The 17,156-nt window shown below is 46.5% G+C and overlaps 1 protein-coding gene across 1 annotated transcript in view; it reads left to right on the top strand.

The window, feature by feature from the left end:
* Positions 1-17,156, top strand: part of LOC123760316 (filamin-type immunoglobulin domains fbug) — a 129,600-nt gene that overhangs the window by 48,955 nt on the left and 63,489 nt on the right. Inside the window, 8 exon segments of the mRNA XM_045745894.2 lie at positions 6,780-6,935; positions 7,178-7,306; positions 7,940-8,158; positions 10,214-10,445; positions 12,259-12,320; positions 12,322-12,363; positions 13,957-14,963; positions 16,051-16,247. Of these exon segments, the coding sequence (XP_045601850.2) occupies positions 6,780-6,935; positions 7,178-7,306; positions 7,940-8,158; positions 10,214-10,445; positions 12,259-12,320; positions 12,322-12,363; positions 13,957-14,963; positions 16,051-16,247 (2,044 nt within the window).

Below are 17,156 nucleotides of genomic sequence, written 5' to 3'. Positions count from 1 at the left end.
GCACAGTACACTGACCTCCACAGTACCATTTATATTAAAATGTAAACGTGTTACGGCCGTTAACTATGCAGGAGCTGGGGTGTGGCGCAACGCGCGACCCTCTTCCCCTGCACCGCCAGAACTGGCGCCGGTGTGCGGGGGTCTGGGCGACTGGCGCCGGTGTGCGGGGGTCTGGGCGACTGGCGCCGGTGTGCAGGGGTCTGGGTGACTGGCGCCGGTGTGCGGGGGTCTGGGCGACTGGCGCCCGTGTGCGGGTCTGGGCGACTGGCGCCGGTGTGCGGGGGGTCTGGGCGACTGGCGCCGGTGTGCCGGGGTCTGGGCGACTGGCGCCGGTGTGCGGGGGGTCTGGGCGACTGGCGCCCGTGTGCGGGTCTGGGCGACGCACATAGTGTGGACGGGAGGAGGAGGAGGAGACCAGAACAGTCACAACATCCGTTAGACTCTTTGCATTCCTTCACAGGTGTCGTCTCGCAGCATTCCTTCACACGTGTTAGACTTGGTGTGTAAATACCCACAGGGAGAGAACGGCGTGTTCACACTGAACAAAGGAGGTGCAGGTATAGTGTTATTACAGCGAGGGAGAGCCCGTACGAGAGAGAACTATCAAGCGATAATCAGGAACAAGGTAAAGGAAAAAAGAAGATTCGTAGCGCGTAATGATTGGAGGCGAGGCTTCCCATACAGCACGCTGGCTCGTATTCCCGAACCTGTGAGTGGTTGCCGGCAACCAATAAACTGTTCATATCTCCGGCGTACGTGTTCTTCACCCAAGTTCTTTGTATGGGTTTACCATACTGACGAAGCGTAGGTTAGAGCCGAGGAAGCAACTGAGGTGGATGTTATTGATGAAGGGAGTGGTGGTGGTGGTGGTGTGTGTTGGTGGGGGAGGTGTTGAGGACTGGGCGGTGGTGCGGGTGAAGGCTGGAGTGTTGGTCAGTATAGTGTTGTTGAAGGCAGCGGGCGACACACACACACTCACGGGTGTCACCACCACCTCCCTACACATTATGTACGCACTCACACCTCCCTACACTGTGTGTACGCATCCTCGCCTCCCAAACACTGCGTACGCTACCACACCTCCTCACATTAACGTACAAATACTGAACATTTGTGTGCAGCAAATACACCGCATTCTTTGACTACCGACGGCAGTGGATCTTAAGTTCAAGTGCTTGTGGATACAACTGGCAAACAACGGATAATTCTGCTTCGCGTCACTGTGGGAACAATGTAAAGTGTACGTGTTGTGTGAAACTTGTGTTGTGTGTAACTTGTGTTGTGGGAGGCTGTAGAGGCTAATTAATGGTGTATTAGAAATAATTAAGTTCACATTCAACTGCCCAGTATAACCCTGATTAACTCGTTTGTGGTATGTCGTAAGTATAGAGTACAGTGTGGTGTGTGTGGTGGTAGAGTACAGTGTTATCACCCCTACACTCCACGTGTTGTGGAGAAGACCCTCCACCAGCAGACTTACACCCAGGTCCTCAGTTACTGGTGTAATGCTAGCGCCTCATTTATAAGAGACACGCGCAGGAAATTTATTTTGTTCCGGGTTAGTGCATCAGCGGTGTCCGAATGTGGGTCGTCACCTGTTGCAGGGGACAGGGAAGGGGGGGAGACTGCTCGCGGGGTCACCACTGGGGCTCCAGGATGGACGACACGTGTACTGATTGATTGATGAATGATTGATGAAGATTAAGCCACCCAAAAGGTGGCACGGGCATGAATAGCCCGTAAGTGGTGGCCCTTTTGAGCCATTACCAGTATCAAGAGCTGATACTGGAGAGCTGTGGAGGTGCGACTGCACCCTGCGTGACGGGAGATGTCTCCCGTGCAGGTGTACTCTTAACATTAATATATTATATGTTCCCATTATGGGATGGGTGGCAGCTGTTAAGGAATGTCTGGTGTCATCACACATTGGTATGACATCTGCTACCATAAAGGGCATCCCCGGCCACGTACCAGAGGGGCTACAGCAGTACCCGTGACTACCACAATCATCATTCCACGGTCTTGAGGTCATATTGACCCAAGTGACGTGGGCGGCCATCTCTGAGCCGCATCACATAGTGACGACCATTTTGATAACTAGATTTTTATCTGTCTCAATTGTAACTTTCTTGACCACACGATTCGGTAAGGGATGGGAGTAGAATCATGACGGATGGTAGGCGTCTTTTGTCTTAGGCTGAGGTCAACAAAATATTTACTTCGACGCGAAGTATGCTTTGACGAAAAAAATATGCTTTGAGGTGATCTCAAATATAAACCTAACTTAATGTGTTTTGCCTACTAACAGATGAACACACTGTGATACACATCACTTATCACCGCATATATGATGTCAACCCGCACTGAAAGTTAGAGGTTCTCTAATCTCTACTCCCTGGTGGCGTGGCTAATAGGGTGGTGGTAGACCTATTGGTGGTAGGGAGCATGCATGAGGGTGTGGGTGGTGGTGGCGCTGGGCGGGGTGGTGGCGCTGGGCGGGGTGGTGGCGCTGGGCGGGGTGGTGGCGCTGGGCGGGGTGAAGGAAGCGGCCATATTGATCAGAACACTATGCATGCTGTATCACCAGCGATCAAGGTGACGGTGGAGCGGCACCGTGAGTGCAGGCGACGGGAGGACGTTCCTGCCGCCACTGGAGACCTCTCGTACAGTCATAATGTGTCTTCATATATATAGATACTGGTTACTTTATTTTCACGAGTCTAGTTCGAGGGGAGAGAAGCATTTGTGATCCCAGCCACCAGCTCGTTAATAATTAATGTGCTTCCACCTGTAGCCCCCCCACCTCTCGCCTGTAGCCCCGCCCCCCACCTCTCGCCTGTAGCCCCCCCCACCTCTCGCCTGTAGCCCCCCTCACCTCTCGCCTGTAGCCCCCCCTACCTCTCGCCTGTAGCCCCCCCTACCTTCCACCTGTAGCCCCCCCCTACCTTCCACCTGTAGCCCCCCCTACCTCTCACCTGTAGCCCCCCCCCCTACCTTCCACCTGTAGCCTTCACCTCTCACCTGTAACCCCCATATGACAATGCTCATCCTCTTGTTGACAAAATTCTGCTTCCTATATTCCTGGTCACTGTAGGAGCGTGGCGGCCAGCTGCGGCCGATGGAAGAGTCCATCCCTAATTGTCCTCCGAGTACATGATGGGACTGATGTTTGCCTTGCTCTTAAAGCCTTGTTAGCCGTGTGCTCTTCAAGAGGGTGTTGAGTACCACCTGGGATTCCCAGAGAGCAGTTCAAGGACACTAATTTACCGAGAACTGGAACACAAATTTGATATACACACGAGATAACTTGAAATTGTTATCAGATATTCCAACTATCATTTTACCACTCGGGAAGAGCCTCCCCCCCCCACACACACACACATTATATATATATATATATATATATATATATATATATATATATATATATATATATATATATATATATATATATATATATATATATATATAATATATATATATATATATATATATATATATATATATATATATATATAATATATATATATATATATATATATATATATATATATATATATATATATATATATATATATATATATAATATACTGTCTCAAGCTGATCTGATCAAATATAAATTCCTCAAAACTATTCGGATACCTTACGCCACTATGCCATTAAATACGAAAGAATAGTTTTAGATGCAATTGTCGGGGCAAAGCACCAAGCCATTAGGACTATATAGCACTGAGAAGGAAGCGGGATAAGGATTTGGGATGGGACGGGGAGGAAGGAATGGTGCCCAACCACTTGGACGGTCGGGGATTGAAGGCCGACCTGCATGAAGCGAGACCGTCTAAGCCCAAGTGGTTGGACGTGTGCTGGCTCAGTGATGTCCAGTAACTTGAGAAGGACGGAGGTTTACCTCGATGTGGTCACTGGTGCTCGCTCACCCTCGCAACCTGAGAGTCGTCCACACGCCCAGCTGCTCACTACACAGTGTGGTTACCTGAGTATTGTAAGGACAGCCAGGCACCAGCCAGGCACCAGCCAGGCACCAGCCAGTAGTGCCTGGCTGTCCTTGCTGGGGATGCGCTACGGCTCTTCGGCTCCTATCTCAACACTTAATCCAGCTGGTAAATAGGATATAGAGCCTCTTGGGCTCTGTCATATCTGCAAATTTGTGACGCAAGATCGGACCTTTTCAAGAAACTTGTGTCGAGTCCTACGTTAGACCATGTGTGTGTGTGTGTGTGTGTGTGTGTGTGTGTGTGTGTGTGTGTGTGTGTGTGTCAAGGTGTTTGGTATTGAATTTGTACTGATGGCCTCGGTCAACATTCCCACCATGGACGTCAGGCTAATGTTTTGCAGAAAGCGTTTTTTTTTTTCCCCTTTGTTTACCTGGACTACGTTGGCTACCCTCCTGGTTGACTGTTTTGTTTCATATTATTTTAAACACATTAATATTCCCCCTTTATTACACCCTCGCTTTTTGTTTATACTTCAATCAAATCGCCCCTTACTGTTTATCTTTCTAGATAATGTAGATACAGCTCTCCTGATCTATCTTCGTAAAAAGTCAAATGTGCGGAAAATGAGCCGCCAAACACACGTGTTTCCCGAGACATACATACAGCAGACAACGTCAGCAGCATATGCAAGGCTGGCAGACACGACATACATACAGCAGACAACGTCAGCAGCATATGCAAGGCTGGCAGACACGACATACATACAGCAGACAACGTCAGCAGCATATGCAAGGCTGGCAGACACAAAGACTGATGTACATCACACATGTTAGACCAAACCTAGCATATGGAAGGCTTGCGTGACGTCTGCAGCTCTTCACACACACATGGGAGCCGGGGAAAGCTCAGAGGTATGCCACCAGGCTGCTCCCCAAGCTAAGGAAGTAGGAGTTACATGAATAGACTAAAAAAAAAACAGGACCTCACGTCATTGAAGCAGAGAAGAAGCTAAGTTCTTAGCCATAGAAGGACGGAAGAAGCCAAGTTCACCATAGCCCGCGTTACTTGGAACTTATGTTCCGAGGAGCTGAATGTATAACAGCAGCAGCGTCGGAGATATGATGATGCGCAGAATACTGTGGAAACTGGTATCGGGTTGACAGTATACGTTGCGTGACGAGAGAGAAGAACAAGGAAGTGCGTGCGCAAGTTAAAATACCCACGTGAGGGAGGAGTGAAGACACGAGGTGAAGTAGGCAGTGACGTAGTGGACACATCCTCGAGACACCGACGATGTAGGAGGGGCGGGACCCCACATGTTAAACTGAAGCGGCACAAGCACAGTTAGGCCCCAACACGCGAATACCATGTGTTGAGCGCCGGGTGACGCTCTGCTGGAGGTGACGGCGCTCACACGGTGTGGCTCTCACCACAGTCCCTCACGCTACTGCACGGTTCTCATCCGGATCGGCACCTCCCCCACCCTATCCTTCCACCGGCGTGGTTCACGCCCCTCCCCCTCCACCGGCGTGGTTCACGCCCCTCCCCCTCCACCGGCGTGGTTCACGCCCCTCCCCCTCCACCGGCGTGGTTCACGCCCCTCCCCCTCCACCGGCGTGGTTCACGCCCCTCCCCCTCCACCGGCGTGGTTCACGCCCCTCCCCCTCCACCGGCGTGGTTCACGCCCCTCCCCCTCCACCGGCGTGGTTCACGCCCCTCCCCCTCCACCGGCGTGGTTCACGCTTCCTCTCTCCACCGCTGCTCTCCTGTCTTCAGTTATCACCACCAATCTGCAGTATGCATTATCTATAAGACTTTGAGAAGACACGCATGGATGTCTAGTGAATATGAGAGGTTATGTGTCTAGTAATAATTATTCTCTCCTAACAAGTGGTCACTCACTCACTCACTCACTCGCTCCTCTCAACGTTTGGTGATGCGAAAATGATGAGGATTAAAATCGAGGAAGAAGCAAGAGGATACGAGTCGATTAAGGCAGCGTCTGGAATGCTCTCGAACGCAGGTTCGAATCCTCGTCACGGCCCTTGTGGATTTGTTCAAGAGGATACGAGATAACCTGAACAAGGGAAGGGAACTATGAGGAGAAAGCGCCAAGCCATTGCGACTATATAGCACTTGGAAGGGGTCAGGATAAGGATTTGGGATGGGACGGGGGGGGGGAAGGAATGGTGCCCAACCACTTGGACGGTCGGGGATTGAACGCCGAACTGCATGAAGCGAGACCGTCGCTCTACCGTCCAGCCCAAGCGGTTGGACAGTAACCAGGACAAACTGAAGGAAAATACGTGGAAATTTGAGTCCACGTAAGTGTTTCCACCCGAGAGTCTCAAATGAGCCACAGACACATTAGAAAGAACTTGTCAGAGTAGTTAACAAATGGGATGCACTACGAAGTGATGTTTTGAAGGCTGACTCCATACGTACACAGTTTGAAATGTAGATGTGACAGAGCCCAGTAGGCTCAAGAACGTGTACACCAGTTGATTGACAATTGAGAGGCGGGACCAGAGAGCCCAAGCTCAACTCCTCGCAAGCCCAAAGAGTACAATTGCGCGCGCGTGTGTACATATTTGAGAGTTAACAAATGCACTACTATGTGTGTGTGTGTGTGTGTGTGTGTGTGTGTGTCTATGCCTTCAAGTTGGAACTGATAGCTATTGGATCCCCTTTTTTCTAACCTTCTAATTTACTGATTCCAACTACTTTAGTGGGAATCAATACATTAACGCCCCAATACATATGATAGAGGAAGGTCCTCTATCATATCTAGAGTACTACATGTATGTCTTTCCTCTCCCATCGCAGGTGCCGTTCAAGATAGACTTCCTGACCAATGAGGTGGTTGTGAGCGAGATCGAGGTGCTGGTGAACGGGCCTTCAGGTCCCGTCAGAGTGGACCTCGACCTGTCCCCCAGAGGTGGCAAGGGCATCTTCATCCCGGAGGAGGTCGGCATCTACGAGGTGAGTCAACGGCCCTGGAGAGACATTGGTATCAACCTCCGCCATATTGTATACTGATAGCAGCTGTGTACATACTCCACTAGCTCTTGTAATCGAGAGCTATTGGATATCAACCGATTGTGAATACATTTATGAATACATTTGCATAGATGTTGTGTTATGGTGACTGGTGTGGGTGTGTGAGGAGTGTGGAGGGTGTAGGGTGTGTGTGTGTGTGTGTGACTGTTATTGTTGTGTTGCAGCTACGGGTGATTAACGAAGGGGAGGTGGTGGAAGGCTGCCCCATCACCGTGCGGGCTCTTCCTGACGTCTCCAAGATCATGTTCTCCGGCATCGACCCCTGCGCCCTGGGCTCCATCGTCGAGGTCCTGGTTAGTACCCCTCTCAATACACACGCACACGTACACACTTACACGCACGCGCTTGAGTGCGCACGTGGTGTTGATACCTCCCCACAGCTCTTGCACCCCCCCACAACACTGAACCACCAACACTCTCCCAGACGCTAAACTCGTCGTCAAGGGGAGGAGAAAACCCCGCACAGTACAGAGACAGACACACACACACACAACTACAGTATCATCGAGCACAATGAAGGAAAGTTTTTAACGTTGCTGCACCTCTTTGTTAATACAATTTAATTCATTAGTAATGCTTTTGCCCCTCACTTCACTGGCCTTATTCTTTTCAATAAACAGACACTTGCCCTGTGTGTAGCAGATCATTATCTGTGCCAGTTTTGTTCTTTTAATTATTATTTCAGTCGATTTGGAATGGTGCAGACTTTGAGTCACAATAACGTGGCTGAAATATGTTGACCAGACCACACACTGGAAAGTGAAGGGACAACGACGCTTCGGTCCGTCCTGGACCATTCTCAAAGAATTGACTTGAGAATGATCCAGGATGGACTGAAACGTCATCGTCCCTTCACTTTCTAGTGTGCGGTCTGGTCAACGATTTGGAATGGTATTTACATATATTTTATGTGCGTTGGTTGACAGATCAACAGTAACGGGGCTGGCGGAGGGGACATCGAGGTGACGGCGTACTCCCCGACCAACCGACCTCTGGTGTGTCCCGTCAAGGTTGAGGACGGAGTGTACGCTGCCACCTTCCAGCCAGACGAGGCCGGCCAGTGGTCTATCGCTGTGTGCTACGACGACGAGCATATCCAGGGCTCCCCCTTCACCTGCCACGTCTACGACCCCAACGGACTCAGGGTAAACACCTTTTCTGTTAAGATGACCGTGTGCGTTGCATCGCCGTGTTCGTTCACCGCCTGTGGTCATCCCAGGCACGGTTGAGGTGCCTCTTGTTACTAGTAGTCACTTGAGCACCACTGACCTTTATTGTCGCTGAGAGAGAGAGAGAGAGAGAGAGAGAGAGAGAGAGAGAGAGAGAGAGAGAGAGAGAGAGAGAGAGAGAGGGGGGGGGGAGGGGAGGGAGGTGGGTGGTAGTTTTCTTGAATGTTTTTCATAAGAGTATTCTATGCAGTCAAGGGAGATCTTAAATCAATGTCATGTTTAAATAGTATATTTTGTAGGAGTCACAGTACTAGGATGAGGCTTCAGCTTGGCCTGAATTACTAGCCACTCTAACCACTTGGACTGGACGGTAGAGCGACGGTCTCGCTTCATTCAGGTCGGCGTTCAATCACCCGACCGTCCAAGTTGTTGGGCACCAATTCTTCCCATCCCAATCCCTTATCCTGATCCCTCTCAAATGCGATATAGTCGTAATTGCTTGGCACTTTCCTTGATAGTTCCCTTCCCTTCCAACCCAAAAACTTGAGGCGTTACTTGTTTTGTAGAGAATTGGTTGGGTCTTGGTAAGCGGCTGAGGGTTCACAAGCGACTCTGGCCGTAGTGTGAGGAGGGTGAACATGTCTCATCACTCGCCAAGTTGTTCTCCATGCGTCTGATCACGCTATGCCGCCTAAATGGTTAACAATCCACAAGTGTGTGCGTGTGTGTGTGAACTAGTGTGAGAAAGTGAATGCGTGCATGAACCTCTGGAGCAGTGTCGCACAGCTTAGGGTCCCGCGCCAGCGACCGGTCCCCAGGCGAGACGTGTACCTTCCCCCCCCTCTCCATGATGGTACATAACCCCCCTCCCCCTATAATGGTACATAACCCCCCCCCATCCCCCTCTCAATGATGGTACATAACCCCCCTCCCCCTATAATGGTACATAACCCCCCCCTCCCCCTATAATAGTACATAACCCCCCCCCCATCCCCCTATGATGGTACATAACCCCCCCTCCCCCTATAATGGTACATAACCCCCCATCCCCCTATAATGGTACATAACCCCCCTCCCCCTATAATGGTACATAACCCCCCCCATCCCCCTATAATGGTACATAACCCCCCCCATCCCCCTATAATGGTACATAACCCCCCATCCCCCTATGATGGTACATAACCCCCCTCCCCCTATAATGGTACATAACCCCCCCCCCATCCCCCTATAATGGTACATAACCCCCCCATCCCCCTATGAATGGTACATAACCCCCCCATCCCCCTATAATGGTACATAACCCCCCTCCCCCTATAATGGTACATAACCCCCCCCCTCCCCCTATAATGGTACATAACCCCCCCCCCCCCATCCCCCTATGATGGTACATAGCCACCTTAAATGACGAGGTGAAAAGTTGTTTAATGACGAGACGAGACTTCAAGAAGACTAATAATTTCTGATCTTGGAAGTGCATCAAAGAGAGGGGGGGGGGATCACTAGAGGGGAAATTAAGCTATTCTATTTAGATCTGTCTGTAAATGCATCAAATTCAATAGCAAGATACAATGCGCCAGTGTGTGTGAATTTGTCTTTGTCCACATAGCTATAATTTCATTGGTCCTTCTATTTAATCAAACATGCCAGAGCTACTTCCAGCCCCGTTGTATTGGAGCTATGATAACATGTGTTAGTCACGTTATCTTGTTGGTTATCACGAGTGTGTGTTTTTTGTTTGACATGTTTCATTGTCATACTCGGTGATAATCTGAGTATTCTAGGATCTGCTGGTTCCTAGAAGCATTTTATTTTTCTCATTCATTTGAAGATGTTCTTAGAACCTTATATATTTAAGTACATATTCAATAGTGCACGAGTAATGAATGCCTACTACTACTACATATTCAATGTTATTTGTAGAATATTAGTTGTCCAAAAAAGTTAATGTAAGAATCAAAATTTACTATTTTTTAATTTGATATTTTAACCAAATGTATACATCTGTATTGACATATTTATCTTTCTGTGTAGCTTGATGGACTTGAGAAGGGCCCGGGGTGGAGCGCCGGGAAGCCCTTCACCTTCGTGGTGGACGCCACCAACTGTGGCTGGGGCGACGCTAAGGTGGACGTGACGCAGGGCGGCCGCTCCCTGCAGGCCAGGACGCTCGAGGTGGACCGCGGCCTCTACGAAGTCACCTTCACCCCAACGGAGGCTGCCAAACACAAGATTTATGCCTATTTCAACGGCCACGAAGTGAAAGGTTCGCTCCGGATCAACTGTCTTGGTAGAAGGGTGGGGGGGGGGACGGAGGACTCTTGCGGTGGTCACACAACTTTATTAATCTGGATACCATGATGTTATTACCTTTCTATGTGTTTGTGTAGATGCTTACGGACTGGGTGTTAAGAGGATAGAGGTAGCAACAGTATATAACGAAGGAAGGGTTGACATGCTAGGTTTACGTCAATCCAAACTTAGAGGAAAACTGTGAAATTGATTAAGCATTATAAGAACAGGAGCGAAGAGAATTAAGAGTAGAGAGAGCGTGTGAATGAAGCGAAGCGAGATGAGGTGAGTGAGTGAGGGAGGGAGGGAGGTGTGAACATCGTCTGCAAACATGTTCAAATAATTCTGTGTTCATTCTGGTAGATCGTTTATGTAGACGATGAACATTACTGGTGCAAGAACTGGACCCTATGGTACTCCGCTATTAACACTCCTCCAGTCAGATACATTGTCTTTGATTACTGCCCTCATCTGTCTGTCAGTTAAGAGATTTTCATCCATGTTGGAATTCTCCCTGTCACTCCTCCAGCATGTTCCAGTTCTCAGAACAGCCTCCTGTGTGGGACTGTCAAAAGCCTTTTTTTTTTTTAGGTGTGTGTGTGTACTCACCTAGTTGTACTCACCTAGTTGTGCTTGCGGGGGTTGAGCTCTGGCTCTTTGGTCCCGCCTCTCAACTGTGTGTGTGTGACTTGTAATAAATGAAGACTGGTACTGTGCAAGAAATCACTTTTAATCTAACAGATCAAGATACTTTTTGTATGGAATTCAGGTTTGAAAGAATTAAGGTATCTGAGGTGATTGCATATTTCCCGAGAGAAGAGAATTAAAAGCAATGTGGCGTGGAAGGGGTTTAGTTCAGGAAGTGTGATTATAATATCAGTAAGCAATAGAATCACTGCTAAAGGGGGGGAGGGGATTTGAATGATAGAGAATGGACCGTAGGAAGGATGTAATGGACACCCATAATGTCTTAAGAGTGAATAGTCTCAGATTGAACGAAATGTGCAGTGGAAGAAGGTTGTCTTGTTGAAACATTTCTTAGCCTAGAGTGTTCCTACATACACATGATATTGTGCAAGCGGTGAAAAGAATCGGAATAGTAATCGAAACAAACTTTTTTTGTAATTAATTGTACAACTGGTCACAGTTCGGGCAGTATGTGGACAGACACACGTTAAACCTTCTCTGCGAGGAAAACCAATTCAAGAGGAAATTAAGAAGGTTTTACTGATCACATTATTGTGCTGTACAAGAGTGAATCGTAAATGAAATGATGTTGACCCCTTAAATATATAAAAGAACCGGTGAAAAATGATATTTTTTTAGAAGTTTAGAGATAGAAAATGTGATGAGTATAATAGATGAGTTGACGATGACAGTGTAGTATTGCTAATCATAGTGTTGTGCAGCACACTGCTACACAACTGTGATTAGCAATACTACATTTTCAGTGATTGTGTTCCATCGAGGAAGAATGAATCATGAGTGTACACAATGTATTGTCATCAGATGCAACACTCCCTCCCCCCCCCTCCCTCATCAGATACATTCAATGATAGTTCAACATTGCTAACTCACTTGCTAAGTTATTAATCCACAGACAAACTGTCTGTGAGTTTGTCATAATATACCGTATAGTCAGTTTGTTATAATATACAACACAAGTCCCTCGCCTCATCCTGACCACTTTGTATCCTCTTCACGCGTGCGCCAAGTGTGTCTCTCTCCCGGCTCATAATTACCCCTCTGACTCCCTCTGGCTAACCGTGTCTTCCGTCTCTCAACAGGCTCACCATTCTCACTGTACCTGGGTATCGAGAAGCCGCCAGAGAGAAAGGATTCAAAGTCCTAAAAAGAAAAAGTCGTCGAGCAGAGAAAACAAAGATCCGAAGGTAAGAGGTTGTGTTGCAGGGGGTGGGTATCGCCAGGTCTCGGGGAAGGGGGGAGGGTTTGCCCTGCCCTGCCCTGCCCTGCTGCTCCACGCAACTTGAGTGTGTTTTGATTATATATATATATATATATATATGTCGTACCTAGTAGCCAGAACTCACTTCTATGCCTACTATGCAAGGCCCGATTTGCCTAATAAGCCAAGTTTTCATGAATTAATTGTTTTTCGACTACCTAACCTAACCTAACTTTTTCGGCTACCTAACCGAACCTAACCTATAAAGATAGGTTAGGTTAGGTTAGGTACGGTTGGTTAGGTTCGGTCATATATCTACGTTAATTTTAACTCCAATAAAAAAAAATTGACCACACATAATGAAATGGGTAGCTTTATCATTTCATAAGAAAAAAAATAGAGAAAATATATTAATTTAGGAAAACTTGGCTTATTAGGCAAATTGGGCCTTGCATAGTAGGCTGAGAAGTGCGTTCTGGCTACTAGGTACGACATATATATATATATATATATATATATATATATATATATATATATATATATATATATATATATATATATATATATATATATATATATATATTTATATCTGAAGATATTTTTCGTGTATAGTTTACTAGCTTGAGGTACCCGGCGTTGTCCGGGTGAAAAAACAGTAGTCGCGTCTTCACAACGCATCATCTTCTTTTGTAACATCTTTGCTGTGCACCACATCTTCACTTCTCTATCAGTACTGAAGGTCCTCCAGAGTTTCCTCAGAATCCTGTCTGAAAACTGGGTTTTTGGTCAGTGTACTTGTTCACATCACACAATGTAAATCATTTTAACATTCTCACTAATTTGGCCGACCGTCTGTGTAGATGAGAGGTACACCTCTCGTTGCAACCCGTTCTCGCAAATTCGTAAAGTCAATATTGACTTATTAACTACGTGCATAGGTGATATACTAAACATAATAGATACCCTTAAAAAGATTCATAGAAAACACCGACCTTACCTAACCTTGTTAGTATCTTAAGATAAGCATCTTATTGCTTCGTAATTACAATTATTACTTAACCGATACCTATTATAGGTTAGGTAATAATTGTAATTACGAAGCAATAAGATGCTTATCTTAACATACTAAGTAGGTTAGGTAAGGTCGGTGTTTTCTATGAATCTTTTTAAGGGTATCTATTATGTTAAGTATGTCACCTATGCACATATTTAATAAGTCAATATTGACTTATTAAATTTGCGAGAACGGGTTGCTCCATCTGTGTGAATGCTCTCGCTGAACTCGAGTTCCTTTATATTGACAAAATTAGTTTTCAAAATAGTATTTAACAGGTGACCTTCGCAAGCTCTCCTATTAGATATTGTTTGTAAAATGTATTTTAACCTTTTTAAACAATATTCTTGCACAAATATTGCCACGCTATTTGACATACTGGCTACAGCACCTTGTCCATTTCGTTTCCCCCCCAAAAAATTTCCACAAAATTTAAGTATTATTTGGGCATCTTCACGTGTAACCAACTCTAAACTTACGGTGTACATAAGTTCTTGACAATCACAATTTTGTTCTCTCCCTCAGAACCCCAAGGAGATCGTCAAGGAATACACGGGATCAGCTCTCGTCAACTCTCCCAGGTTGAGCAACCCGGACTCTTCTGATCCGAACTACAAGTCTACGCTCACTAAGACTTACGACTCGACCCTCAACAAATCTTACGATTCGTCTCACAACAAGAGCCATGATACGTCCATTAATAAGAGTTATGAAACGTCCATTAATAAGAGTTATGAAACGTCCATTAATAAGAGCTATGATTCATCCACTAAGAAGAGGTATGATTCGTCCATCCAAAAGGTTTATGATTCACCTGTCAAGAAGAGCTATGACTCACCCGTCAAGGTCTATGACTCGCCCGTCAAGGTCTATGACTCGCCCGTCAAGGTCTATGACTCGCCCGTCAAGGTCTATGACTCGCCCGTCAAAAAGAGCTATGACTCGCCCGTCAAAAAGAGCTATGACTCGCCCGTCAAAAAGAGCCATGACTCGCCCGTCAAAAAGAGTTACGATACATCTATCAACAAAAATTATGAGTCTGTTCACAACAAGGTGTACGAGTCGACCGTCAACAGGTCTTACGATTCAGATCAGAACAAGAAGTACGACGTAGTGCCTCACAGTACCTATGACTCGCCTGCCGTTAGGTACGAGTCGACCCCCAACAAAACCTATGACTCGTCAGTGACGAAAACCAGCAGCAGCACCTACGATGCCATCGACAATAAGTACGTCAATTTTGAGTCTACATCTGTCGTTAATCGAAGCACCGTCTACGACTCGAGTGAGAGAAACGTTGGTGGTGCTTACGAGTCCAGCCCGCCAAGGGTCACCTATGAGTCCACCCCAAAGAAGACGAGTACTCATGACTCGAGTCCCCCCAGTCCCTCCAGACTGGACTTGAGCCGCAGCAGAAGCCCCTCTGGCTTCAACTCCAGCTTCAATACCTCCTCCTCGACGGTCATCAATACAGGCATCACCACGAAGTCCTCCTCGGTTTTCAAGTCTTCCAGTCCGGGCAGACTGTCCTCGTAAGTCACGTTAAACGCTTGCAGGTATAATTGTAGCCAAAGTTGCAACTCATTCATTAGTAAGACGGCTACAGATATAATTTATTATTATTATTAACCGCATTTCTCACTCGTGGCGAGGCATTATCCCGATTTAAAAGTGGGAATAATTTAGTGGGTCATAGATGCGGCATTTAAAAATAAAGAGGCTATTATAAAATCTTGTATAGCAGAATGGCAAGGTCGCGCCAGCGTCCTGGTCAACCCCAGACACCCCCCAGTACCCTGGGGCGCCCCAAGAGGCCAATTCGATCCTGTTGTCCTGTTCCAAAGCTTTCCCAGAGATAAATAACGTTATTGTGATTTCCTTGTGTAAGAGAGGCTATAGTTTGCCTAAAGGCGGAAGTTCATGTTACAAAAGATGTGTTGCCAGTGTTCCCACTGTAACGGGGAGATACAACCATGATAGTATGAGGTGAATGGCATGTTTATTTTCAGGGAAGTGTGGATGACAATTATGAGTGTATCAGATGTGCGGTCACCATGGCTGTCGCTTCATCCATTTGAGCGGGTACAGATATCGTGATGAAAATGTATATTCAGATATAAATATATCTACTTGGTTAACTGTAGATTCAGGAAAGAAAAGGGTAAATACTGGTTTTCGAAATGGGGGTTGTCGATCTTGGGAATAAATTACCGGGTAATAATATGGATGTAGGATCACCTGATTGTTTTAAGCGTAGGTTAGACTTCTATCAATGCGTTTGGTGGATATAAACAAGAACTGCCTTGTTTGGACCAATAGCTAGACCGCCTTGCTAGTTTCCTTGCCTCTTATTTCTTACATAAATCATTCGCTTTCACTCATTTATTTCTTGTATTAGCACACTGGAACATTTTGTATAGAACATTTTGTACTACGTTATAGGTGGATAATGTAAAAATGTCAAGTTTAGCTGTTCTTTTGATATACACAATAAATTTATCCCGTCATTTGGATGGGCCATCTTTATTAGCGAAAATTATTTTCATGACTCTGAACCAATTTGATTGATTTTCATCTTCATTTAGATCTGTAAACCTAAATACCATCCCGCCCCCACAGTCCTGGAGCACGCAAGTCAGCATCCCCGTCACCGCCCCCTCCCAGGGCCATTAGGGCCACCAGCCCACCCCAAGTGCCACGATCTTCGCCAGTGCGGGCCCTCGGCTCCCCTGCACCACCCCCAGACAACCTCACGGGATTATCTTCCCCCGCTAAGGTCCTCCAAATTGCCCAGAACGCTGCCAAGACTTCTGAAGGTGAGACTCGAGGCAGATCCAGAATAGCGAGTCACGATAACAGGGCTGAAAATTTAACATGACACCCAACCCACACATCTGAAAATACAAGAAATGGTGGAGCTTTGGACCGTCCTTGATAATAATCCAGGACGGACCGAAACTTTTTTATTTTCAGATGTGAGAGTGTGGCGTCATACGGTAGATACTTGAGTAGTTCTTAACCTGATTTGGTAACACCGCAACAGTCACGGAAAAGGACATTATTAATCACTGTAAAACTGCTATTGCTTCATGTTGGTTATCTGTGTCTTTGTACATTGTGCTTCTATTGTTTGTACAGTACTATAATGTGTTTTGTGGTGTTTGTGGTAGACGTGAGGTGCTTTGTGGTGGTTGTTCCTGTAATGTTTACTGATGTGTGGCCAGGTGCTCATTGTAATAGTAAAACCTGTACTAGGATTTACCTTCCCGGAATCATCAGCAGCATCACAAAGTTGTGTGTGTGTGTGAGAGAGAGAGAGAGAGAGACGTAGACTTCGTACGATACACATCATAATGTACATATTGCTGGTCAATGTAGAGTTGAACGTTACCCAAGATGCTTAGTGTTCGTGTGTGTGTGTGTGTGTGTGTGTGTGTGTGTGTGTGTGTGTGTGTGTGTGTGTGTGTGTGTGTGTGTGTGTGTGTGTGTGTGTGTGTACTGATCTACTCATAAAGTACGATTCTATACCCTAAGCTCATCCTCATCACTTCCATCTCATGTTCTTTTGACAGAGACATAAATAGTATATTTTATATATATATATATGGCACAATAATTAATACCAATTGAAGATGTCTATCCTAAGATGTGTGGTAGTACGGTAGGGATTACAGAGTACCAATAAGGTGCCCATAGATCACCAGATCACAACCTGTCGTCCACAC

This window comes from Procambarus clarkii, chromosome 39 (genome assembly GCF_040958095.1).
Source record: "Procambarus clarkii isolate CNS0578487 chromosome 39, FALCON_Pclarkii_2.0, whole genome shotgun sequence".
Taxonomy (NCBI): domain Eukaryota; kingdom Metazoa; phylum Arthropoda; class Malacostraca; order Decapoda; family Cambaridae; genus Procambarus; species Procambarus clarkii.
Note: the sequence above shows the minus strand (reverse complement) of the source record. Positions and strands in the feature narration are given on the sequence as shown.